The 27,528-nt window shown below is 37.1% G+C and overlaps 1 protein-coding gene across 1 annotated transcript in view; it reads right to left on the bottom strand.

Moving 5' to 3' along the window:
- Nucleotides 1–1,209: 1,209 nt before the first annotated feature.
- The window catches only part of LOC127081775 (uncharacterized), a 142,694-nt gene continuing 116,375 nt past the window's right edge, over nt 1,210–27,528 (bottom strand). The window contains exon 4 of the mRNA XM_051021992.1: nt 1,210–1,587. Coding sequence (XP_050877949.1) covers nt 1,210–1,587 — 378 coding nt within the window. The remainder of the gene's footprint in view (nt 1,588–27,528) is intronic.

The raw sequence follows: 27,528 nt of genomic DNA, 5'->3' as shown, positions 1-27,528 counted from the left end.
TTTAACGTAACATGTGATCAAACTGAGGAGTACATGGAGTATTTAAAACAAAGGATCAGATCGGAGTGTCAAGTGGATGTGGAGGGATTATCTACCTTTAAGAATTTGTGTATTAGGTGCCTTTCTATCTATCTCTCTTATAACCATCTCTCTCTCTCTCTCTCTCTCTCTCTCTCTCTCTCTCTCTCTCTCTCTCTCATCCATCATAAAAAATACACGAAAGTTGTGAAAGTTACCAAATAACTTGGATTTGTGTAAGGTGGAGTTTGACACATCATATTGTTAATACATATAATCTTTTATTCTATGGTATACATATATCCTTGTAATCCTTTTTGGTGTTTTAGTCTAATCTTAGATGAGGATAAAGTGAGATTAATGGAGATTGTTCAAATAAGTGAATATACATCAATTAATTTGACTTCAATTTAACCCAATATGTTATTGCATAGACTTATTTTTTCCATTACTCCAAAACCACATTTAGACGGCACGTTTGACAAAAAATTGCATTTTTTCTTCTGGAAAGCGTGGTGCACATAAGCTTAAAGTGAGCTAGTGGCAATTGAAGGGCTTTTATAAACACACTTAGTATTTCAATAAAAAAAAGTTAATCTATATACAAATTATTATTTGATATTTAATTTTATGATTAAATAATGATAAAAATTAATTCTTTACAAAATAGAATTTGAACACATAAATCACACTTAATATATAATACTAGAATAATTGTATTATAAGGTTTCAAGAGTCTTAACATCTCATCTTCTCAAATGTTTGAGAGTTTGATATCTCTATTCCTTTACTTATTTTAAACACATAAATCACACTTAATATATAATACTTGAATAATTGTATTATAAGGTTTCAAGAGTCTTAACATCTCATCTTCTCAAATGTTTGGGAGTTTGATATCTCTATTCCATTATTTATTTTAACAATAAACATGTTGAAATAATAAAACATAACTTCACCTCTAAGGTTTGAAATATGAAAGAAACACCAACTCAATCTTTATCGAATTAAATTAAGGTTTATTTTAAAAGACAAACATCTAGCTCATAGTAACAATAGCTCATTAAGTACATAAACGAGACCTTACTTAGTACATAGAAATAAGATCTTGCAGTACATAGAAGTTAAAAACATAGGAACATCATGAAAAGTTTTCGGAATGACATAGACATTGACAAACAAAGATATGAACTAGTTTCGAGTATCTTTTAACCATCCATCAAGGTAGACTTGTTTGGAGTCAGAGGTGGATTTCTCTTTCTCAACTCGAATATCTTTCAACCATCCATCAAGGTAAACTTGGTTGGAGTCAGATGTGGATTTCACTTTCTCAGCTCGGATATCTTTCAACCATCCATCAAGGTAAACTTGGTTGGAGTCAGATGTGGATTTCACTTTCCCAGCTCGGATATTTTTCAACCATCCGTCAAGGTAAACTTGGTTGGAGTCAGAGGGAGATTTTATTTTTTCAACTCGGGTATCTTTCAACCAACCGTCAAGATAAACTTGTTTGGAGTCAGATGGGGATTTTGTTTTCTCAGATCGGGTATCTTTCAACCATCCATCAAGGTAAACTTGGTTGGAGTCAGGGGTGGATTTTATTTGCTTTGCTCGGGTATCTTTCAACCATCCATCAAGATAAACTTGGTTGGAGTCAGAGGTGGATTTGGCTTTCTCAGCTCGGGCATCTTTCAACCATCCATCAAGGTAAACTTGGTTTGAGTTAGAGGTGGATTTTTCTTTTTCTGATCGGGTATCTTTCAACCATCCATCAAGGTAAACTTGGTTGGAGTTAGGCGTGGACTTTGCTTTCTCAGATCTGATGTCTTTCAACCATCCATCAAGATAAACTTGGTTGGAGTCAGCAGTAGATTTTACTTTCTCAGCACGAGTATCTTTCAACCATCCATCAAGGTAAACTTGGTTGGAGTCAGAGGTGGATTTTTCTTTCTCTGCTCGAGTATCTTTCAACCATCCATCAAGATAAACTTGGTTGGAGTCAGGGGTGAATTTTGTTTTTCTGCTCGGGTATCTTTCAACCATCCATCAAGGTAAACTTGGTTTGTGTTAGGGGTGAACTTAGCTCTCTCAACTCTAATATCTTTCAACCATCCATCAAGATAAACTTGGTTGGAGTCTGCGATTGGTTTTGTTTTCTCAGCTCGCGTATCTTTCAACCATCCATCAAGGTATACTTGGTTGGAATCGGGGGAAGATTTTGCTCTCTCAGTTCGGGTATCTTTCAACCATCCATCAAGATAAACTTGGTTGGAGTCAGAGATGGATTTCTCTCTCTCAGATCGAGTATCTTTCAACCATCCATCAAGATAAACTTGGTTGGAGTCATGGATGAGTTTTTGATTCTTCAATGGATTTTTGAGCCAACCATCAAGGTAAGGCTGATAAGCGTGTTTTTCTTCTACATTCTCTTGCTCATGTTTCATATATCGAGCATAGCTTCCTTGCCCATTCTACAATACAATTGAATGAAGGGATATTATTGAGTAACATTTGGATGGTGCATATGAATACAAAATTTGAAAATAAAAATTAAAGAAAAGTAATTTTTTAAATTTCATTACAACAAAAATATATTATTTTATCAAATCAAATAGAAGCATTTGATTGTGTGTGAATGCGATGAATAGAAAAAAAGATGAGAAATGATAAATTATGATATTTAAGTGATGAAAAATATAAATTTAAAAGATAAAAAGTAACTTACAATCAACAAGAGCATGAGAAAAGGGAGGAGAGACAAAACAACTTTGTGTGTCATTTTTCTTCTTCTATGTTATTGTGGAAAAATTGTTTTAATGTAAAAGATGCATTGAAGTGGAATTGAGTTGGACTATTTATAAATGAATGAGAAGAAAAAGTACAAATAATTGGACTTTAAGACTTTGTTTGGCAAAATTGTTTCTTTTAATTATCGTTTATGTCTTTTACATTATTTATAAGTGAATAAAAAGAAAAAGAATAAATAACAACGATATTGAGATTTTAGTTGTGAAGACTATTTTTTAAAATTTACAATATTTATAAGTTCATACATCTAAACACACTTTATTTAGTAACATTTATTTATTTTTTCAAGATCTTTTAAGTGTGTTTGTTGAGTTTTTTAAAAAAACATGATTAGTTTCAAAAAATTAAAAAAATTAAAAAAATTGTTTTTTAATATCATGTATTTTTTAATTCGAAGCTCCTAAATTAAAATCTTTTAGCCCTTCTTTCTACTAAAAAAATAAATAAATAATTTAGAATAACTACTAGAATTAAATTACTATTTTAAAATTAAAAATGATTTTCTTAAAAACTTAAACAAACATATTAAAATAATCAAAGTGGTTATCTGAAAAATTACTTCAGATAATATAAAATTTTCTTTTAATTTGATGATGAAGTGATAATAATTATCATAATCTTATAGACAAAATTATGAACTCAGACTATTCATATTTTTAATTTTAAAATTAGTTAAGCTACTTTAATAGTTAATTTGATTAAATATTATAAATTCAATGAGTTAATGTGATAAAATGTCCAATTAATTGAATTATAATATTATTCAAATATACATGTAATATAATAATAGTGTTGGGATAGAGGAAACCTATGCTATGTAGTCTGTGCTCAGAAGTAGTATGTGGAGTCCACATCCTAGGTTCTTGTATTTTGAGCAAGAAATAAGACCCATTTACTACATAGCCAACAATAAATACAAAATAGTCTTAGGAAAAACACTTAAATACTCTGAAGAGACTTGCATGCTTAAGATGTTCACATGAGTCAAAACAGAAGAAGTTAAAGCATTTTTTGTTTATTCTAATCAAATACTATTATAAGGTGCAGAAGTTATGTTATGGTAAAATCCAAAAGATTGAAGGGTTTGGATTAGTAATAATACAAGGACAGAGATTTTATGATGAAATAATGCTCCAAGTTCCATCTCATAACATATATTATATTTGAAATATAGCATGTTATATTGATATTCAAAAGATAATATAATATATTTAAATGTTTAATTTCCTTATAAATATCCATACTGATCCAATCGATATTGAGATTTATGACAAATTTTATAACAAAAATAAAAATGATAACAATAACATTTAAATTTAAAAAATTAAGCGTTACAAAATGAATTATTAATTAAATTATCATAATATTTTTATTTAATATTTATTTTCCATTGATAATAAAATAAATATATTTAATCCTTATTAAAACACTATTATTAAAATATTATTGATATTAAATAAAGTTTTATTAATTTTAATTTATAAACCATTAATGGAAGGGTTATATTACTGCAGTATCTTAAGTTGTAATAGTATATTTATAAAGGATTAGTAAAAAGTGGCTTAGAAAATTCGCTAATGAATGATTCGGGCTCTTCTTCAAATAAGATATTTGGAAGAAAAGATTCAAACAATTTTATTTCAAAAAGTGGCAAACCAAAAAAAGTATTGTTCTAAATCTTTACAAAAATCAAAGTAGTGTCGGATAGGATCTATACTATGTAGTAATCTGCTAAGAAGTAGGTGGAGTCCACATTCTTGGATTTTGTTCACTGTGAATCATGATGTTGTTTATGATAAGCTTATGAATCTTCTCCTACAATTTCTAGGATTTCACAATAAATACAAAATAGTCTCACAAAAAACACTTATTTTGATTAGATGAGTTGCATGCTTATGTAGTTAATTTATATGATAAGATAATACTATTTGAGTTATGGACGATTTTTATATAGTAAGGGATATTAGAATTTATGGTTCAATTTATTTAAGATGGATATATAAATAATCATCATCATCAGAAAGTTTCGATCATTGAACAGTACATCACAGAAGAAGCTATTGTGTTTTTTACAAACTATTTGTCAATAGCGAACTATATAGGAATTCTCGAGTATCATCATGATGGAAGATGTGATGGTAGAGGTATTCAAGATTTAAATGTCAAGACATTTGACCAAGATGTTGTTATTCAATCACGTTTGTATATATTGAATAACATTAGAGAAATTCAACCTTACTTGACCATTCACAAAAGTCTTATCAAGAAAAAACTCCCCCGGATGAATGAAAAATATTGTTGATAAAGTATAACAAAACTTTCATAACTTAGTTTAATGAAAGAGTTTTTAAAGAAAGTAGTGCATCAAAGATAATTAAGTGGATGCCACATATGCCTAAGTTTATTGTAATAACTTCGAGTGCATACGAAATTAATAAATATTAATTCTATACGAATCAAAGGATGATCGTAGTATCTTGCAAAATAGTGGGGTTATGGTTGAAGATGAATCTATGTACTTCTCTAGTTCGAGAGATAAGAATCTCGTACATGGCATCTAGAGTGTACTTTAGGGTCACTTAAGAGACTATGGAGATTTATTATGTTACTTTTAAAGTTCTTTTATTTAAGTGCAAGTGGATTGATAGTAACATTAGTGTAGAAATCGGTATTCACACAAGTTGATCTTTGAAAGGCAACTTATATGAACGAACCATTCACCATGGCATCCCAAGAAAAACAAGTTTTTTATATCAATAATCCTTCTAACAAAAGATGGTCAATTTTTATACAATGAAAATATATTCTAAATAGTGATGAAAATCAAGATTTAAATTTTGATAGTCCCTCTTTCATAACACATGTACATCTCTCATTTGAAGAAATTGATTATGATGATGATGTGCATGTATGATATTTACTAGTACGTAAATATTATATACCACTTAGTAATTGATTATGATGAAGAAATTGAGAAAACTAGTACGTAAATATTTTATACCACTTAGTAATATATATTTACTCATTTAGCTTTTTATATTCTTTTTACTAAAGATTTAAAGTTGTTGTTATTAATGATCTTAATAGGTTTTGAATGTGATTTAAATTATAAGTGCTTAACGACCGATGATAAATTACATAAGGTAACTTTTGGACGACCTATAAGACATTGCATTTTGGTTATTGTTTTTGTTGGTTAATCTTTTTTTTAGTTTTAATTTGTTGTAAAATTATATGGTGTACATGTGCCATTTATGCTTTGCAAATGGTGTAAACAATGAATATTTTTGGTACAATGTATCTCTTTGAGAAATGAGCAAAAGGTACAATATGTATGTGTAATACCCCAAAATTTACCCTTCATTTTTCCTGGAAGCATGGGATTATGTTTCACACTTCATTAGCATCATATTAGGCCATACTCATTGCATACTGCATTAGTGACATGGAGATCAGGTTTTGATCGATCACTCCTTAACAGAAGGAGCCCACACAAAGCAAGATTGAGAATTGGACTTCATTTTCTAAGTATACAAGTCTCAAGGGTATCAGGGGGGGTCCAAGTATCTTATTATGGTCCCCAGTTCATCAGTGAAAGATTCAGAGCTATCAGAGTGTTCATTTGGACTTAATCAGGAAATTAGGGTTTCATGGCTACCTGCAACAGGTAATGTTTGGTTGGAAGTAGAGGAGCTCATCCATGTCATGATTAGAGAGGCATCTTGGCCTAGGAAGATTCACAATTATCTCAGAAAGATCCATTGGCAATCAGTGCAATCAGTTCTTGATCATTTTGCCCTAAAACTAGGGTTTGGTATAAAATCAGTTTATTTCTGATTCTTTGGGTGAAACTCTTTTCCATGGCCCTCCATATATCCACAAGGGTCTACATACAAAAAATCAGCTCTTTATTTGAGCTAGAAGTGCTTCAATTGATCAATGGAATCGGGAATCAAACAATTTGGGAAAAGTCAACTGTGGGGCCAGAAAAGTCAACTCCTGACATTTTGAGAGTGGAATCCCAAAATCCATGCCTAGGGGATCCTACATGTGAAATTTGATCAAGGTTGGATCATGGATTCATCATTTAATCAGGAATTGGAAAAGTTACTTAATTTGGAAATGATTGACTTTCCATTTAGGGCAAGTTTTCATGATCGTTGCACTCACTTTAAGCCCATTTTGCATCAAGATAAAAGCTCCATTTGAAAATTTCTCCAACATGAAAGTTGTTCCTCTTGTTCCACTCTTTCTAGAGATATAAAGTTTGCTCAATTTGGATTAGAATTGAGAAAGTTATGCTTAGTCAAAGTGAGACATTTTTATAGGACACTTAGAAACATTTCTAAGTCCAAAATCTTCAAAATTTGTCAAGACTTCTTGGTCAGTTTTCTTGCACTTCAAGGCATTATTTGAAAATATTTTCTTCACAACAATTGTACCTTGCCATGTCCTCTTTCACATCCTTTTGGAATCATCTCATTTGGATCCATGGTTTGAGAGATACATTCATTTAAAGTGGGCACCATGACTTGATTTTCTAGGCAAATTTTGGGTCTGGCTGGCACAATCAGATTTTCTAAGCATGCTGCACAAACCAGTCACGTTTTTTATCTCTTTTGGCCATGCATTGGACATCCATTCACTTAAGTTTGGCCCAAAATAACAATATTTTACACATCACTTCACACTTTTATTCTTATTGATAAATCACTTACTAAAAAGCCCATGAGAACACCTAATCCACCCTATTTAAGAAGCTGAAACCCTAACCCTAAAGGAGCATTGGAATTTCGTGGCAAGGAGGAAAAGCTTCATCACATATCAGATTCCATTCCACTTCTATTTTCCATTAGGTAATCATCTCTTCCATGGCCATGTTTTGATATATCTACGCTTGCTTACCATGTTCATCACCATTAATCCTTCCATTTTCATATTTCTTTTTCTTATTTAAAATATTTTCTTCGTCCATAAAATTACCCAAAAATATTTTTCACTTTTCTTAACGTTTTATTTAATTTTATATAATTTTTATTTTCGTATTTTTTTAATATTAATATTTTATTTTAATTATTTATTCTAAATGGTCCATTTTAACACACTTTTTTATTGATTTTATTTTTATGACTTAAAATTATTGTTAGCATTTGATTTTTGGGATGAAGGTTGAGCACTGTCTCATGATCAACCTGACCTTTTCTTGGAATTTTATTTCACATTTTCAATTTATTTTTGACCTAGTTTGGTTGGTGGACTTTTAATTTGACTTCTGTTTTATTTTAATTAATTCACGTACCAATTTTCATTATTTTTAAAATATTTTTGGGGGATGATGATCTCCTGACCCCACCTTATTTAGTTTAATTTTTCATAATTTTCTTGATTAATTTACTATTTATTCTTGATTTATTTCTAACCTAGTCTTATTAATTGACTTTTGGTTTGACCTTAGTTTTGTTTTAATTAATTCACGTGCCAATTTTCATTATTTTAAAAATCTTTTTGGGGGATGATGATGTCCTGATCCCACCTTATTTAGTTTAATTTTTCATAATTTTCTTGATTAATTTACTATTTATTCTTGATTTATTTCTAACCTAGTCTTATTAATTGACTTTTGGTATGACCTATGTTTTGTTTTAATTAATTCACGTGCCAATTTTCATTATTTTTAAAATCTTTTTGGGGGATGATGATGTCCTGGACCCAACTTATTTAGTTTAATTTTTCATAAATTTATTGATTAATTTTCTATTTATTTGTTATTTTTTAAGTTGACTTGAATTTTCAGTTGACTTCTTTATGATCGATGTTTGACTTAGGGATTGCTTATGGCAATTTAAGAGATCTTTTGATCCTCTCTCGTTCATCTCATATGCCATGTATTAGAGGCCTTTTACCTTGATTTTATTTGGTCCTTACCTCATTTCCTGATTAAATTATTCAGTGGACCCTTCGTGTGCATATTTTCATCTGTTTGATTCATCTGTTATCTTTTATACTTGTTTCTCTCATTCATGCTTTCTATTGCTTGATTATTTAACATGTTCATACTCCCATACATTGTTTAAATTCTCCATTATTTGATTCTTTGGTTTGGTTATATATTGTTTATTTATCCGATCTGATTGATAATTGTTGCCTACTTGTATGATGTATGAGACATATATTCTTATTGTTTGTTTGCCATGAACAATCCCCATTCATAACAAATGTACCCCTCTCCCATAAAGTGTATAATATTTATTTCTTTACTTCTTTAGTCACCTGTTAATACAAGAATTAAAATGAACATCCGATAACCATTTCAAAATAAGATCAAAAGCTCGATCCAACGTCGAGTAATCATTTTCAAAACTTAACAGAACCAGCATGCATTCATCCATCCTCTTATAAGTCGATTACCTCAGGCATCTCCATCTACCTGTAAGTCGAGTGCCTCCGGCATCGCCATCTACCCTTATCCGTAACTCCTCTCCGCGCTCCATCCGTCGACTCTTGTTCCGTTTAGGTAGCACCCATTAGGTAGAACCCTTTGTATGATAACATAGGTAGAATTCCCTTATTCTTTGCATGCTAACATTAGGTAGATGTTCCCCTTTGTAAATCCTAACACATAGGTCCATATTGCATGAAAACTCTAGAGCAGAGCTTCCCCACTTTTAGACCTTCCGTGCGTCTCCGATCTTGTGGCATGTCAGTCCGTTCTATTGCAAGGAGGTAACTGCCTAAGACTCGATTCAGCGAGCTGCGACACCTACTGCTAGGACGTTGAACACACTGCCCACCCTCCTTTGACACAGCTGGTGTCCTCTTTTGTAAGTCCATGTTCAGATGGAAATCCTTAACCCCTAGTTAGACGAACTACGTTTTGCTCTGATTCTCATTCCAGATGAGATACGTAGGCATAAGACGCGGCGTCTTACCAAGCACACTTCTCTTTAACCCATAGGTAGCCGAGCTACGAAGATTCTGATTCTCATACTCAAATGAGATACGTAGGCAGGGGATGCGACATCCTTGCGAGTCATTTTCTTTTAACCTTCCTTTTAGTAAATAATACTTTAGATATACCTACACCCTTTAGACTAGAACAACACTTATGAAAAGGGCTCCCTAGGAGTACCTAAGATGTTTTGGGTGCTTAAAACCTTCCCATTGCATAACCAACCCCCTTACCCAGATCTCTGACATTTTTACTAGTTTTTGATTCGATAAAACTTTTAGGTTTTTGTTCGCTTTCTAACCATTCCTTTGGATAAATAGAAGTGCGGTGGCGACTCGACTTGTATGGTTTACCTTGGATTTAGTCAATATCTCTAATGGTAATGAATACCCCGCTACAGAAAAGTGGCGACTCTGCTGGGGAATATCATTTGCCTAGTGGGTTTTGTCTACTTTTCATATTTGTTGTATTGTATGGTATATTGCTTTGTGACATATTTTTGTGCAATTTGGGATTATTGTATTGTATGTAATGATTGAATTGTTTGAATATTAATTCCTTGTATGCTTGGTGATCTTCGTGAGATGAGTTCTATACCCGAACTCGAGTGCACTTAGGATAGGAGAATGGCATAGTCTTGTTGACTTGTGTGGAGTTATTCCTTAGCAAGTTGACTTGCAAGCCCATTCACTTGGTGGAGGTTATGTTGGAATCAATAATGTCACACGAGTAGTCGTGGTTAGGCATTACTCTTTCCAATATATGCCTTAGAAGCCAAGGACCTTAGTTTACCACGCCCATCTTGGCCTATTTTTAGGACGTAGTGCAAAGATCGTTCAAGTGTAAGATTTGATACGATTGTTACGCGATACTACACTCATAAGAGTCTCTCTTGAGGATATTTTTGGAATACGAGTAGTCGTTTATCCGATAATATCCGAAAGATAGGATGATGACTATGGGAACCTCTTGTAGAACATGATTGTCAGGTTTAACCATAGTACACTCCCTTTGGGTGGTTCTTAACCAAGACTCCATGCTCGCGACTCGCAACAAACCCTTGATTCGTGGTTGATCCGTTCTTGTGTATCCTTAATATCAATGGAACTTGGGTGTTGATAAGGTGTAAACCATAATCCACCAAAATGGATGATTGATATTAAGGATGACTTGATCCATCCCATGACCTTTGTGTGGTGTGATTTTCTTGATCCTTGAGTGTGATTGTTGCATCCATGCATTCATGCATTCATACACATCCATATCATCAACAATGAGAAAACTTTCAAGGAACTTAAGAGGTCTATTTGCAAATTTTCAGACATGGATAAGCAAAGAAGGAATACGAAGAAGTACAGTTTCAGACAACCCGACTTGAAAGAGTTAAGGAGTTTGACATCCTATGTATTAGATCCCTTGGAATTCAAGGCTCGTCATGGGAAGCTTCTGTCTATTCTGGCTACTCAAGTGGATAAAGGTCTAATGAGTGTGTTGGTGCAATTCTATGATCCCTTGTACCGTTGCTTCACTTTTCCGAATTTCTAGCTTTTGCCCACGCTTGAGGAGTATGCCTATCTTGTGGGCATACCTATCCTAGACCAGTTGCCGTTCAGTGGCTTGAAAAGAGTTCCTTCTTCTCAAGAGATTGCTGATATGTTACGTATAGATGAATCTATTATTGGTGCTCATATAACTACCAAAGGTGGAATTCAAGGTCTCCCGTCTGATTTCCTCATTGATCAAGCTACTATGTTTGGGAAGGCCATGAGTGAGGACGCCTTTGAGGCCATATTTGTACTTCTCATCTATGGGCTAGTGTTATTCCCCAACATCAACAAATTTGTGGATGTGAACGCCATTAGGATTTTTTCTACTCTTAATCCCGTTCATACTCTATTGGGTGACACTTATTTCTCTTTGCATATGAGGAATGCAAAGGGCGGTGGTACCATTGTGTGTTGTTTGCCTCTGTTGTACAAGTGGTTTATTTCGCACTTGCCTCAGACGCTCGCCTTCAAGGAGAACAAAGGATGTCTACGATGGTCCACGAGACTTATGTCTCTCACTAATGATGATATCTTTTGGTACAACCGTGTATATGATGGTGTGCAGATTATCGACTCTTGTGGTGAATTCTCCAATGTACCTCTTCTTGGTACATGCGGTGGAATTAACTACAACCCTATTTTGGCACGTCGTCAGCTTGGGTTCCCCCTAAAGGATAAACCCAATAACATTCTGTTAGAGGGTGTGTTCTTTCAGGAGGGTAAAGATCCCCAAGGCTTGAAGGGCAGGATGGTCCGCGCTTGGCGCAAGATCCATAAGAAGGGAAGGAAAGAGCTAGGTCCAGAGAACTGTATCGCTTTGGAACCCTATACCTCTTGGGTTAGGAGGAGAGCTTCCGAGTACCTCATGCCTTATGAGTATCCAAGACCCACACCTTTGGTTGTGGCTGGGCCTTCAACCCTCCCTAGCCAAGGAGTTGAGGAGTTGAGAGACGAAGACCGTTCGCGTGCTTGGATCCGTGAACGAGAGGAGTTGCTTCAGCAGATCAGAGAGAAGGATGCTTTGATAGAGTTCCTTGAGCACGAGGTTATTGATGATCCTGATGACGCATTGACTTCTCTACTTCCTCAGTCTTCCAAGTTTTGGAAGAGGAAGTATGATCGACTCGCCAAAGAGAAGGCAGATATGGAGGCAGCCTATGAGAGGAAGGTGAAGAGGCTTCGTGCAGCTTATCTTCCGGTCTCGAGGGCTTTGGGCGATTGCTTCTAGGGATCCATAGGATGTTCATTTTCCTTCTCTCTTGTATTGTATTTGGTTACCAAGACTGTACTTCTTTGGCGTAAAAACATTTCCAAATATTAATTGACGTGATATTTCCGTATGTGATAAACGTTTAATATTTCCAAAATTTGCAAATAAGACTCTAAAGTTCCTCTGATATTAAAATTAAATCATAAGCATTGCATGCATCATGTTTATCTATTCCTAGGGGTTTATATCTTCTTCTTGATTCTAGTCGGGGTTTTCTTACACTGTTTATCTATTGAGAGACTGAAATCAAGGGGTAGAATGCCCTTTGGAATTGATAAACATGTCATTGCATTTGCATATTCCTTAGCATGTCTTGCATAACAGGTATCGCCGCGGTGTTCTCATTTTACTTGGTATTCCACTACTAGGATAGCTGACTCATGCATTCACCGATATGGTACCCGAAGGAATCAACAAAGAAGATGGGGATAGTGATTGCGACATTGACAACTGGGTGCGTCTAAGGGTCCCGGGTGAAGTTCTCCGCAACTGGTCTTCTGAAGAGATTATCCAAGTCACTCTTCTTAAAGAGTATTTTTCTTTGTTTATTCATGCATATCCAAGTCTTACGTTCCGCCCAGGGCGTGATGACTCATTGTAGGGCTCATCTATGTGGATACCTGCATTTTTTATCATAAATAAAGTGAAGGAGAATTGCCATCCAAGGCGCAGCGGAATTTAAAATTTCTCCATTTAGTGATCCTTACGAATGGGCATGATCAGTGATAGAATCGTTACCTCTTGTGGCGATTCAAACCTTTGGTGCAGATCTCTTGTAACAATCAAAACTTGGATACAGATCCACGGAGCGATCACGAACGTTGAACGATGACAACGTCTCTACTCAGTCCACACGAACGGATTCCTTCAATCGCAGTGCTAGCTGTTATGAATGAAGGCTTTGAGTGAGAGAAAGAGAGATACGAAATTCCAACTCTTCAGTTGTGTTGTATTCCTATACAATGCTTATGCACAAGAGTTCTATTTATAGAACCACTTGTGTGGGCTTCAAGCCAAAAAGCCCACTTAAGTGTATTTTGGCCCATATCTCATAATATCCCAAAATCACTTAAGTATTTGGTACCTTACCATACTTCGTATTCTACTCACCGTACCTTACGATGTTCCTTAGTTACTCAATCTCTCATCAATCCGTCCTTTGTGTGTGACCTTGTAGGTTTTCGCGACGTTGGCAATTATATTAAATCACGCATTTAACATAATAAATAATGAGCAGTATCTAGCAACACATCACTGCTACCCAAGACACGAAAATGTCATGTGATCTGACAAAACCTCCTGTGATAATAATTATGTGTATAATTACCCTTTTGCCCTTATGTCTATATTGAACACAAGATATAGACCGTGTCATCCTTGTCCAGTTCAATATTGGGCCCATAGACATTTATCCTGTTACGCAGGATGGGCAAATTCCATCTAGGACACTCATGTCCCTCAGCATGCTTCGTGGAGTACCCATCAACTGTCTTTATGGTTATCCAGTTACGGATAACGTTGGATCAGCAACAAAGCACTCGACTCTACATCTAGGGTCCATAGTGGTTTCAGGTCGAAGAGTGGTATACACTATTATCACCATGAGAATAACTTATGACACTTTGCATAACTTTCTATATAGTATTCTCATAGCGGGTCAATCCGGTATAAATATTACTCTTAATATTCATACCTATGTTTAAGACTTGATAACTCTTTATCCATGATCCATGAGATGTGATCATCAGTCTACAAACATAATAGTCTTAATGCTTTAATGTTATCCCACTTCACAATAAAGCTCGACTACGGATACTTTAAGAATATTGTCCTTATGTTTAATGTGGTCTCATGATCAAGTCACACTTGATGCATTAAACAGACTAGCTATTCTAGGGACTTTATTAAACAACCGTAATAAAGAAAAAGCCTTTTATTATTAATAAATAATTCGATACAAGTACCAAAAGTATTGGCCTCTAGGGCTTACACCAACAATCTCCCACTAGCACTAGAGCCAATCAGGCATTCCCCTAATGCCCATTGATCTAGTATGGCCATCATGCTTCTGCTGCGCAAGAGGCTTTGTTAGTGGGTCAACAATATTGTCAAGTGTAGGTACTCTACATATTTTCACATATCCTCTATCTATTATCTCTCGAATGAGGTGATAATGCCTAAGTATTTGTTTGGATCGTTGGTGAGATCTAGGCTCCTTAGCTTGTGCGATAGCACCATTGTTATCATAATAGAGACCAATGGGATCCACAATGCTAGGGACTATGCCAAGTTCACTAATGAACTTTTTGATCCAAACAGCTTCCTTTGCTGCACTTGAGGCAGCAATATACTCGGCCTCGGTTGTAGAATCAGCAATTGTATCTTGCTTTGAACTTTTCTAGCTCACAGCGCCACCATTTAAGCAAAACACATAACTATTGGAATCATTCATATTAAAGCGTCTCAGCACTTTGTCTATGTACTCTGACTTAGGCCAAGCAATTTTGTGATCTATCTCTATAGATTCTGATTCCTAATATATAGGCTGCTTCACCTAGGTCCTTCATAGAAAAGCATTTCCCCAACCAAGACTTTATTTGTTGCAGGGTAGGGATATCGTTTCCAATGTGTAATATGTCATCTACATATAATATCAGGAAAACGATCATGCTCCCACTAACCTTCTTGTAGACACAAGGCTCATGTTCTTTCTTGATAAATCCATGAGTAATACATCACCTTGATGAGATATCCATATATCTCAGGTAGGTGACGTATCCTGCCTGACCTACGCTGGTCTTGTTCTACTTGAGCAGGTTGCTCTTACACAATTATTTGTGTTTCCTGCTCTTATTCATCCATAGGTGTATCAATGCCTTGTGATTCTTGAATTTCTTCAAACTCTACTTTCCTCCCACTGATTCCTTTGGAATTAAAATCCTTTTCTAGGAAAACTCCAGTTCGAGCGACAAACACTTTGCCCTCAGAAGGATTGTAGAAGTGATACCCTCTTGTTTCTTTAGGATACCTCACAAATAAGCATTTGTCAGATTTGGGCTCAAGCTTAGTTGAAATTTGTCGTTTCACATAAACTTCGCAACCCCAAATCTTCATGTAAGACATATGTGGTTTCTTACCACTCCATATCTCATATGGTGTCTTCTTAACCTTTTGGATGGAACACGGTTAAGTGTGTAAGCTGTTGCCAAAAGTGTATGTCCGCAAATGGAGTTTGGAAGATCGGCGTGACTCATCATAGATCGGACCATGTCTAACAGGGTTCGATTTCTTCTCTCAGATACACCATCCCATTGGGGTGTTCCAGGAGGAGTGAGTTGGGATAGGATCCCACACTCTTTCAGATGGTCATCAAACTCTAGGCTCAAATACTCACCACCTCGATCTGATCGAAGAGTTTTAATATTCTTACCTAGTTGGTTTTTTACTTCATTCTTGAATTCCTTGAACTCTTCAAAGGACTATGATTTGTGTTTCATTAAATACACATAACCATATCTACTGAAATCATCAGTAAATGTGATGAAGTACTGAAAACCTCCTCTGGCTGGCATGTTCAGTGGTCCACATACATCAGTATGTATGAGGGCCAAAAGATCATTATCTCTTTCACCTTTTACTGTGAATGGAGACTTTGTCATCTTTCCAATTAAACAAGATCTGCATGTCTCATATGATTCATAATCAAAAGAGTCCAACAGTCCATCTTTATGGAGTTTGGAAATGCGTTTCTCATTTATGTGGCCTAATCGACAACGCCAAAGGTAAGTTGGATTTAACTCATTAGGTTTCATCCTTTTAGTATTAATGTTATAAATTGGCATTTTAAGATAAAGGACATATAGTCCATTGTTAATTTGTGCAGAAGCATAGAATATATCATTCAAATAAATTGAGCAACAATTGTTCTTTATTATAAATGAAAAACCAAACTTGTCCAAAAAAGAAATGGAATTAATATTCCTGCTAATTGCAGGTACATAATAACAGTTCTCTAACTGAATTATTAAACCACTAGGTAAAGTCAATACATAAGTTCCTACGGCTAAAGCAGCAACCTTTGCTCCATAGCCAACTCGTAGGTCGACTTCACCTTTTGCCAAATCTCTACTCCCTTTTAGTCCCTGCACATTTGTACAAATATGAGAACCGCATCCAGTATCTAATACCCATGATGCAGAAGTAGATAAATTAATTTTAATAACAAAAATACCTGAAGTTGAAGTCTCTACTCCATTCTTCTTATCTTCCAGGTACTTTGGGTAGTTCCTCTTCCAGTGTCCGGTCTTACCGCAATGGAAGCAGGTGCCTTCTTTTGCTATGCCTCCACTAGGCTTTAAAGCAGCAACGGTGGGTTTGGGTTTGGCAACTTCCTCGCCTTTCCCTTTATCACTCTGCTTAGTGGGACTTTTGTTCTGTCTCTTTCCATTTCCGATCATCAGAATGGACTTCCCTTTTGACTTTAGATTCTGCTCGGCAGTTCTTAACATGGCGAGCAGTTCAGGAAGCGATTTGTCCATATCATTCATATTGAAATTTAGGACAAATTGACTAAACCCATCTGGCAACGATTGCAAGATCAAATCATTCGCAAGTTCCTTTCCGAGGGGAAAACCCAATCTCTCAAGGTTTTCCACATATCCAATCATCTTGAGTACATGGGGACCTACATGGGCTACCTCAGCTAACTTGCCTTGAAAAAGGTCTTTTGAAACTTCAAACCTCTCATGCCTTGCTTGCTCTTGATAGAGCAACTTCAGGTGTTCGATCATATCGAACGCTGACATGTTCTCATGTTGCTTTTGCAATTCTGAGTTCATGGTAGCTAGCATGAGACAAGCAGTTTCATTGGCATCATCGATATGCTTCTTATAAGCATCTCTTTCTGCCTTAGGTGCAGAACTAGGAGGTTCCTCTTCAGGAACAGGTGTCTCCAAGACATACAGCTTTTTATCATGTTTGAGGACAATCCTCAAGTTTCGGTGTCAATCCAGAATATTTGTCCCAGACAATTTTTCCTTATCAAGGATTGATCGCGGGATGTTGTTAGAGGTGTTTGCTGTCATGGTAATCTACATAAGGATTAATGAAAATATAAGTATCATTGACATATTTAATTAGGCCTTTAATTAAATATGCTCCCACTATTTTACTCAAAACAAATGACCCTCATCACTTGATTCGGAAAATCCCGTTGGAAGATTTTCTAGTGGGTCGAGATCCATATTTCACTTCGTTCTAAGTCCGCGTAGGCGGATTACACAAAACTAGTTTATTTAGGTAGGAACTCCTTCCAATTGTATCTCATACAACTCTCGAAAATTTCAGTTGGGTGAGTAACTCCTTATTCCAATCCATCATATGGATCATTCCCAACTCTTGCTTCTAAACATATATATAATCTTATTATAATTTGTTTAGTTAAGTTTGACCCATTGTTTTAACAGTTGGATATTACAATTATCCCATCGCACCTTACTAATATAGAACATGCACCTCGCGTAGGCGAAATCTACATTATCCGATACTAGTCTTGATGAGTGTTAAAACTTGGAAAGCATAAACTTAATATTTAATTGAGGGAATTGCAATTATTCTGATCTCACCGGCTTATTTATCATATAAATCGCCTCTCACATGCATCAACATACATTTACATGCATCAACATACATACATACATAATGAAACAGTTATGGCCCCTAGCGCAATTGTTCTCCCAAGCCAATGAGAGAACCTAAGCTAACCTACAACGATATAAGCTTCTCCAAGCAAGATCTTCAAGGTTGTCCTCCTTTGGCACTGACTTCTTTGCTTTCTTCATATCATTACATTACAAAAAGAAACTCGTTTTACATACGAGGGAGTGAGATGAGAAAAGAAGTTACATTTGGGAGATAAAGAGAGAGGCACGACACGCAGGTCGTATTTTAAAACTCAAAGCATAATAAAGGAAAACTAAGGCCATAACCGATCACCACAAGACAATAATAAACACTTTATTATTATTATTAATTCCTTTAATTAATTAAAACCAAATTAAACCGATCACACTACGCAAAGGCAAAATTTTAATGAACAATTCATTTAAAATCGACGTCGTTTTTCGCATCAACACTTGATACTTTTAAAGCACTGAGTTAGCCGAACGGGTGAATTTTGCCTTGCGTTAACCGGTTAACACTGTTTGAAAAACTGTTAGAAAATTCTTTTCTGCCTTACGTTAACCGGTTAACCAAATGCGTTAACCGGTTAACACTGTTTGAAAATCTCTTGGAAAACGGTTTTCCGCCTTGCGTTAACCAGTTAACCAAAAGCGTTAACCGGTTAACACTGTTTGAAAATCTCAAAATTTTATTTTGTATTGCGTTAACCGGTTAACCATATGCGTTAACCGGTTAACACTGTTCCAAAAAGTGTTCAGAAAGCACAACTCTTGTGCAATCATAACCCCAATCGCATAACTCTCTGACAACACAACCCTTGTGCCGTCACTAACCCTGATGCACCAATTTCAGACCGTCAAACACATCTCGATTGTTAATTCAGTATGATTGATCAACACGTCATTGCTTCACCATACTAATGTCGGATCAAGAAGCAAATGACCATTGATCGCTCAAAGGAAAACAACCATTGAGTGTTTGAATGAACGAAACGAGAACACTATATCATATATAATGTATTTTGCATCAGAATTACATATATCATATATATAACTTGATCGATCTCAATTTAATCTTTGATTCATTCTATCTTTAATCATATTAATATAGAACAAAAACAGATATCAGATTCTTGGTTTCGTAGGTGACTCTGATACCACTGAAGGAGAATTGCCATCCAAGGCGCAGCGGAATTTAAAATTTCTTCATTTAGTGATCCTTACGAATGGGCATGATCAGTGATAGAATCGTTACCTCTTGTGGCGATTCAAACCTTTGGTGCAGATCTCTTGTAACAATCAAAACCTTGGATACAGATCCACGGAACGATCACGAACGTTGAACGATGACAACGTCTCTACTCAATCCACACGAACGGATTCCTTCAATCGTAGTGCTAGCTATTATGAATGAAGGATTTGAGTGAGAGAAAGAGAGATACGAAATTTCAACTCTTCAGTTGTGTTGTATTCCCATACAATGCTTCTGCACAAGAGTTCTATTTATAGAACCACTTGTGTGGGCTTCAAGCCAAAAAGCCCACTTAAGTGTATTTTGGCCCATATCTCATAATATGCCAAAATCACTTAAGTATTTGGTACCTTACCATACTTCGTATTCTACTTAAGTACACCGTACCTTACGATGTTCCTTAGTTACTCTATCTCTCATCAATCCGTCCTTTGTGTGTGACCCTGTAGGTTTTCGCGACGTTGGCAATTATATTAAATCACGCATTTAACATAATAAATAGTGAGTGGTATCTAGCAACAATCACTGTTGCCCAAGACACGAAAATGTCATGTGATCTGACAAAACCTCCTATGATAATAATTATGTGTATAATTACCATTTTGCCCTTATGTCTATATTGAACACAAGGTATAGACCGTGTCATCCTTGTCCAGTTCAATATTGGGCCCATAGACATTTATCCTATTACGTAGGATGGGAAAATTCCATCTAGGACACTCATGTCCCTCAGCATGCTTCGTGGAGTACCCATCAACTGTCTTTATGGTTATCCAGTTACGGACAATGTTGGATCAGTAACAAAGCACTCGACTCTACATCTAGGGTCCATAGTGGTTTCAGGTCGAAGAGTGGTATACACTATTATCACCATGAGAATAACTTATGACACTTTGCATAACTTTCTATATAGTATTCTCATAGCGGGTCAATCCGGTATAAATATTACTCTTAATATTCATACCTATGTTTAAGACTTGATAACTCTTTATCCATGATCCATGAGATGTGATCATCAGTCTACAAACATAATAGTCTTAATGCTTTAATGTTATCCCACTTCACAATAAAGCTCGACTACGGATACTTTAAGAATAGTGTCCTTATGTTTAATGTGGTCTCATGATCAAGTCACACTTGATGCATTAAACAGACTAGCTATTCTAGGGACTTTATTAAACAACCGTAATAAAGAAAAAGCCTTTTATTATTAATAAATAATTCGATACAAGTACCAAAAGTATTGGCCTCTAGGGCTTACACCAACATAAATGACGTCTTTTTGCATTCAAATATTTTGTTCACTGTCTTTCTATTTTTGCAGTTTTCAAAAATAAAAAATATAAAAATATATATATATTTGGCAATGTTTTGTTTAGTTTCCACTTCTTGTTCACACTCATAAGCACATACCATCACTCATGCAGATGCACGTCACCGGATCCTATTGATAACCTTTCTGCTATGGCTCGCTTCGACTTTGAAAATCCAATCTTTCAAGCTGAAGAAGAGGGTGATGAAGACTGTGAACTCCCTGAAGAACTTGCCAGGTTATTAAAACAGGAGGAAAGGGTCATTCAACCGCATCAAGAGTCTGTTGAAGTGATTAATCTCGGCACCGAGGACACCAAGAGAGAAAGCAAGATAGGGGCTGCTTAGGAAGATAATGTGAAGAAGGGGATGATTGAATTGCTGCAAGAGTATGTTGACATCTTCGCTTGGTCTTATCAGGATATGCCAGGGATTGACACAGACATTGTGGTACACCGTTTGCCTCTCAAAGAGGATTGTCCTCCGGTCAAGCAGAAGCTCAGAAGAACAAGACCAGAGATGGCTGTCAAGATAAAGGAAGAAGTGCAAAAACAGTTGGATACAGGGTTTCTAGAGGTTACAAATTATCCGCCATGGGTTGCAAATACCGTTCCAGTACCTAAGAAGGATGGAAAGGTACAGATGTGTGTCGACTACCGGGATCTGAACAGAGCTAGTCCTAAAGATGATTTCCCATTACCTCACATTGACGTTTTGGTGGATAACACGGCTCAGTTCTCGGTATTCTCCTTCATGGATGGCTTTTCTGGCTATAATCAAATTAAGATGGCACTAGAAGACATGGAGAAGGCAACTTTCATAACCCCATGGGGCACCTTCTGCTACAAGGTGATGTCGTTTGGTCTGAAAAATGTTGGGGCAACATATCAACGAGCTATGGTAACTCTTTTCCATGATATGATTCATCATGAAATCGAGGTTTATGTTAATGATATGATTGCCAAATCTCAGACGGAAGAAGAACATCAGGTGAATTTGCAGAAACTGTTTGAGCGTTTGAGGAAATTCAAGCTGAGGCTTAATCCGAACAAGTGTACTTTCGGGGTGAGATCTGGAAAACTACTAGGTTTTATTGTTAGTGAAAAAGGGATTGAGGTGGATCCGGCCAAAGTGAAAGCGATACAAGAAATGCCTGAGCCAAGAACAGAAAAACAAGTCTGTGGTTTCTTAGGAAGGTTGAACTACATTGCAAGGTTCATCTCTCACCTAACAGCCACGTGTGAGCCAATATTCAAATTATTGAGAAAAGATCAGGCCATCAGGTGGAATGATGATTGCCAAAGGGCTTTTGAGAAGATAAAAGAGTTTTTGCAGAATCCTCCAATCCTTATGCCTCTAGTCCCAGGGAGACCGCTGATTATGTATTTGACAGTACTTGATAATTCCATGGGTTGTGTTCTCGATCAACACAACGAGACAGGTAGGAAAGAGCATGCCATCTACTACCTGAGTAAAAAATTCACAGATTGCGAGTCGAGATACTCAATGCTTGAAAAGACATGCTGTGCACTTGCATGGGCTGCTAAGCGATTGAGACAATACATGCTGACTCACACAACCTTACTGATCTCCAAAATGGATCCAGTCAAGTATATATTTGAGAAGCCAGCTCTCACCGGAAGGGTTTCTCGTTGGCAAATGGTACTGACAGAGTACGACATCCAGTATACATCCTAGAAAGCCATCAAAGGGAGTATTCTGTCAGACTATCTTGCTCAGCAGCCGATTGATGATTATGAGCCGATGAAGTTTGATTTTCCGGATGAAGACATCATGTTCCTCAAGATGAAAGACTATGAAGAGCCAGTTGTTGAGGAGGGACCTGATCCAGAAGAAAAGTGGACTTTAATGTTTGATGGGGCCGTCAATGCCAAAGGAAGTGGAATTGGTGCTATCATTACCACTCCGAAAGGTGCCCACATGCCTTTCACCGCTCGTCTGACTTTTGAGTGCACCAATAATGAAGCTGAGTATGAAGCATGTATCATGGGTATCGAGCAAGCCATTGATTTGAGAATCAAGACTCTGGACATCTTCGGAGATTCAACTCTAGTGATCAATCAAGTGAATGGTGATTGGAATACTCTCCAGCCTAATCTGGTCCCCTACAGAGACTACGCGAGAAGACTGTTGACTTTCTTCACAATAGTAAGGCTATATCATATACCTCGTGATGAGAACCAGATGGCAGATGCTCTTGCTACTCTTTCCTCCATGATCAAGGTGATTCGGTGGAACTATGTTCCCAGGATTGATGTTATGTGCCTCGATAGGGCCGCGTATGTGTTTACTGCTGAACTGGTAGTTGATGATAAGCCCTGGTACCACGACATCAAGTGCTTTTTGAAGAATCAAGAGTACCCTGCAGGGGCATCCAACAATGATAGAAAGACTTTGAGAAGATTGGCAGGCAGTTTCTTTTTGAACAAAGATGATGTGCTGTATAAGAGGAACTTCGACATGGTTTTGCTCAGATGCGTGGATAGACACGAAGCAGACATGTTAATGCAGGAAGTTCATGAAGGCTCCTTCGGTACTCATGCCGGTGGACATGCAATGGCTAAGAAATTGTTGAGAGCGGGTTATTACTGGATGACCAATGAATCTGATTGTTTCAAATATGCTCGGAAGTGTCATAAATGCCAGATTTATGCTGTTAAGGTGCATGTGCCGCCAAATCCTCTGAATGTGATGTCTTCGCCGTGGCCGTTTGCTATGTGGGGCATTGATATGATTGGAAAGATTGGGCCGACTTCTTCCAATGGGCATCGCTTCATCCTTGTTGCCATCGACTATTTCACCAAGTGGGTCGAAGCAGTGTCATTTGCAAAGGTCACCAGACATGTGGTTGCCCGTTTCATTAAGAAAGAAATCATTTGTCGTTACGGGATTCCCGAAAGGATCACTACTGATAATGGTTCTAATCTCAATAACAAAATGATGAAGGAGTTGTGCAAGAACTTCAACATTCAACATCACAATTCTTCCCCTTATCGTCCTAAGATGAACGGTGTTGTTGAGGCAGAAAATAAGAATATAAAGAAGATTATGCAGAAGATGGTCGTTACGTACAGAGATTGACATGAGATGCTACCCTTCACCTTGCATGGGTACCGTACTTCAGTACGTACATCGACCGGGGCAACCCCTTATTCCCTTGTGTATGGTATGGAAGCAGTCCTACCTATTGAAGTGGAGATTCCTTCTCTAAGAGTCATGTTGGATGTCAAGTTAGACGAAGCTGAATGGAGTCAGATAAGGTTCAATGAGTTGAGTCTTATCGAAGAGAAGCGAATGGCATCCATTTGTCATGGGCAATTGTATCAGAGTCGGATGAAGAGAGCCTTTGATCATAAAGTGCGTCCTCGATGCTTCCAAGTCGGAGATTTGGTGTTGAAAAGGATCCTTCCTTCTCAGACAGATCATAGGGGCAAGTGGACTCCTAACTATGATGGACCGTATATTGTCACCAAGGTTTTTGATGGTGGAGCCTTAATGCTTGCTACTATGGATGGTGAAACCTTCACTTCCCCTGTGAACTCAGACGCAGTTAAAAAATACTTCGCATAAAATAGACCCGCTGGACGATAAAAAGAATAGTCCAGGAAAAAAAATGGGCATCCCGGCAAACCAAGAAAATGAAAAAGGTTCGGGCAAAAGTTAGGGATTAAAAAATGAAACGATTGTACACCCGGTAAGTTGAAAACCTGAAAGGGCAACTTAGGCAAAAATGGGTATCCCGGTGGATTGAAAACCCGAAAGGGCGATCCAGGCAAAAGTTAGGGATTAAGCGAATGGATGCGTTCAGAGTAGTTCTGAATATCATCTCGTGTCGATAAAAGGAAACTTCCAAAGGATAGGAAACAGTCCAATCACCTTTTCGGAAAGCTGGTCATCTGGAGGATCTTGAAGACGAGCGAATCATAGCAAAATTGGAACCCGATAGAAATCCATTTCACATTGCCATTAGATTAATTTCTGTTTTTTATCTGTTGTGCAATTACCTCTTTCCAGGGATTGCTTCCTGATGTAAATACCTATTCAGAGGCCACTCAATCAATAAAATCATGTTATTCAGTACATCTCTGTGTTCATTTTCATTTTACTGTTTTGTTTGCAAAAATGACGTCCGAATTTTTGATAAACATTGCATCATGAAACATAAGAGCTTTACAGGTACGTGCTTAATAAACATTGAAAATTTCTGTAAATTTTAAGTGCTTTGGATCGTCTATTCAGAACAGGTACACTCTGTCGCATCACGCGAAAAACCGGCGGGAAAACAAGAACAACAGAGCCGCCACCGTGCGTTATTTATCCCAAAAGAGGGAAAGGAAACGCTCAGAGTAAACTTGGAGAAGACATGGTCTCGCGACCAGAGAGAATGGGATCGGGAGTCGGTTATGCGAAGGGAAGGTATTAGCACCCCTACGCATCCGTCGTACTCGACGGGATCCACGCACAATAGGAAGGAAAATTGGTTGCTAAAAACACTGCTCACACACACACAACTGGCTGAAAGAGACACAAGAAAACAAAAGAGACTGACTCGGCAGAATATTGCATCCTGGGCCTACTTAGTCTATCAGGCATAGACATCAGAGTCGAAGTAGTTCGGACTGGGGAAACGACACATGCTCGCTAGGATGTCGCATCCTATGCATACGTATCTTCTCGGACGAGAGAAGAATCAGAGCATTCGTAGCTCAGCTGACACGCACACAAACAAACACAGGCAAAGGCAAACGTGGAGCCTGAATGCCAATCACTGGGCTTACATCAGCATCCGAACCAAAACACACACAAAGAGGCAAACATGGAGCCTGAACGCCAATCACTGGACCTACATCAGCATCCGAACCAAAACACACACAAAGAGGCAAACATGGAGCCTGAACGCCAATCACTGGACTTACATCAGCATCCGAACCAAACACACGCACACTGGAACCTAACTGCCACTCGATGGACTTACATCAGCTTCCAAGCACACAACAAGACAAAACAAAGACACAGGCGCCCGGAGAGATCAGCTCATCTCCTGCCTACATACCTCATCTGGTATGAGGATCAGGGCGACGTAGTTCCCCTACAGAGGGATACAGGACTAGCCTAACCAGATAACAGAGGGAGACACAACACTAGGGAGACTACGACTCGAGCCTAGATGTTATCATGCAAATCATCCCTAAGTTAAGGTTTCTAGCTAACTTGCACGGGAAGCAAGCCTATCCTAATCATGACTTGCACAGGAAGCAAGCCACACACACGTTTAACTTGCACAGGGAGCAAGCCAAGCAAAACCTAACCTGCACAGGAAGCAAGTCTAAACTAACCCTGACTTGCACAGGAAGCAAGTCAAACATACGAGCACAGATAACACACACTATACACAAGCAAGTGGCTCAAACAAGGGTTAGGTTTTAGTCGAGGGGTCATATCAACCTCAACAAACAAACCTCTGGAACTGGGTGAATGTGCTCTTAACCTTGCCATTGAGGGGCCAAGGTGAAGCAGATGAAAGGAGATGAGGGGTGTGCCTCATTGCTCTTATCCCTGGTCAGGGAGAGCTTAGGACAAGAATGTGTGGGTTCAGAAAGTGGGAACCCTTCTACACATTTAAAACTGACTCAACTGTACGATTGTACAAGATCTTGGGTTTGTATCTGCAATGCATCAACACAGTGGTGTGAGCAAAGCAGATGACACACAGAATAGCAAGGGATAGATTGCATATCCCTTGGGTTCTGCCAATTGCCTCTTCACTTAGGAGGTCTTTGACTATGTACAGGGACAAATTGTAAACATACACAAACATTGCCTCTTAAGGAGGACTTTATACAGTTGCCTGGCCAAGTAACAGGCCAGGTCTTCCAGACTACATGAAGATTAGAAATATACCTCAATGCAAATTGCTTATACAAGCAAAGCAAAGCAAAAGTTCACAAGGAACTGAGCAACTAAAAGCACCTGAAATGGTCAAGCAGATGTTAGTATGCAACTTCAAAACAAAGCAAAAAGAAACAGACATCAACAGTTAATTAGAGGCAAATGGATGTGTAAGGCATAAGGCTTAAGGTATGTGAGCCAAGCCACCTACAAAACAAACAAGTTAGACAATTATATTTAAGCAAGCTCAATCAAAAAGAATTGGTCTCATTGGTCATTTGTTGGTCAACCTGAAAACACAAGCTCAAAAGTGAGTAACAGGACCACTAGGGCAAGCCTAGGGTCAAAAATGAATGAAAAAGTTAAAACAGCAAAGGGCAAGTATCCAATATCATGTTTAATCAATCAAGAAACAAAACCAATTGGGTTCACATTCATATCAATCATCATCATCATTTCATGAACAATTTAAGTCAAAGCAATGCAAACAGAAGCTCATAGGAGTCAACAGCAAGACTTAACTCAAAAACAATCTTACACATTTCCAAAAATCACCAAATAAATCATGACCAATCACAACCCACAGCATGGTAAGCATGTCAAATTTCATCTCATTTGGACAAGTGGAAGGCAGTCAATGAAAATCAGAAAGTCAGAGCAATTTTGAACATGCTCAAAGAAGTCAACCAAACATGCATCAACTTGAAAAATTCATAAATCAATGATAGCATATGAGAAATGAATGGGACTAAAACCATGTCAAATATTAGGATGTCTAGTTA

The sequence above is a fragment of the Lathyrus oleraceus genome, chromosome 5 (assembly GCF_024323335.1).
Source record: "Lathyrus oleraceus cultivar Zhongwan6 chromosome 5, CAAS_Psat_ZW6_1.0, whole genome shotgun sequence".
NCBI classification, from domain to species: Eukaryota; Viridiplantae; Streptophyta; class Magnoliopsida; order Fabales; family Fabaceae; genus Lathyrus; species Lathyrus oleraceus.
Note: the sequence above shows the minus strand (reverse complement) of the source record. Positions and strands in the feature narration are given on the sequence as shown.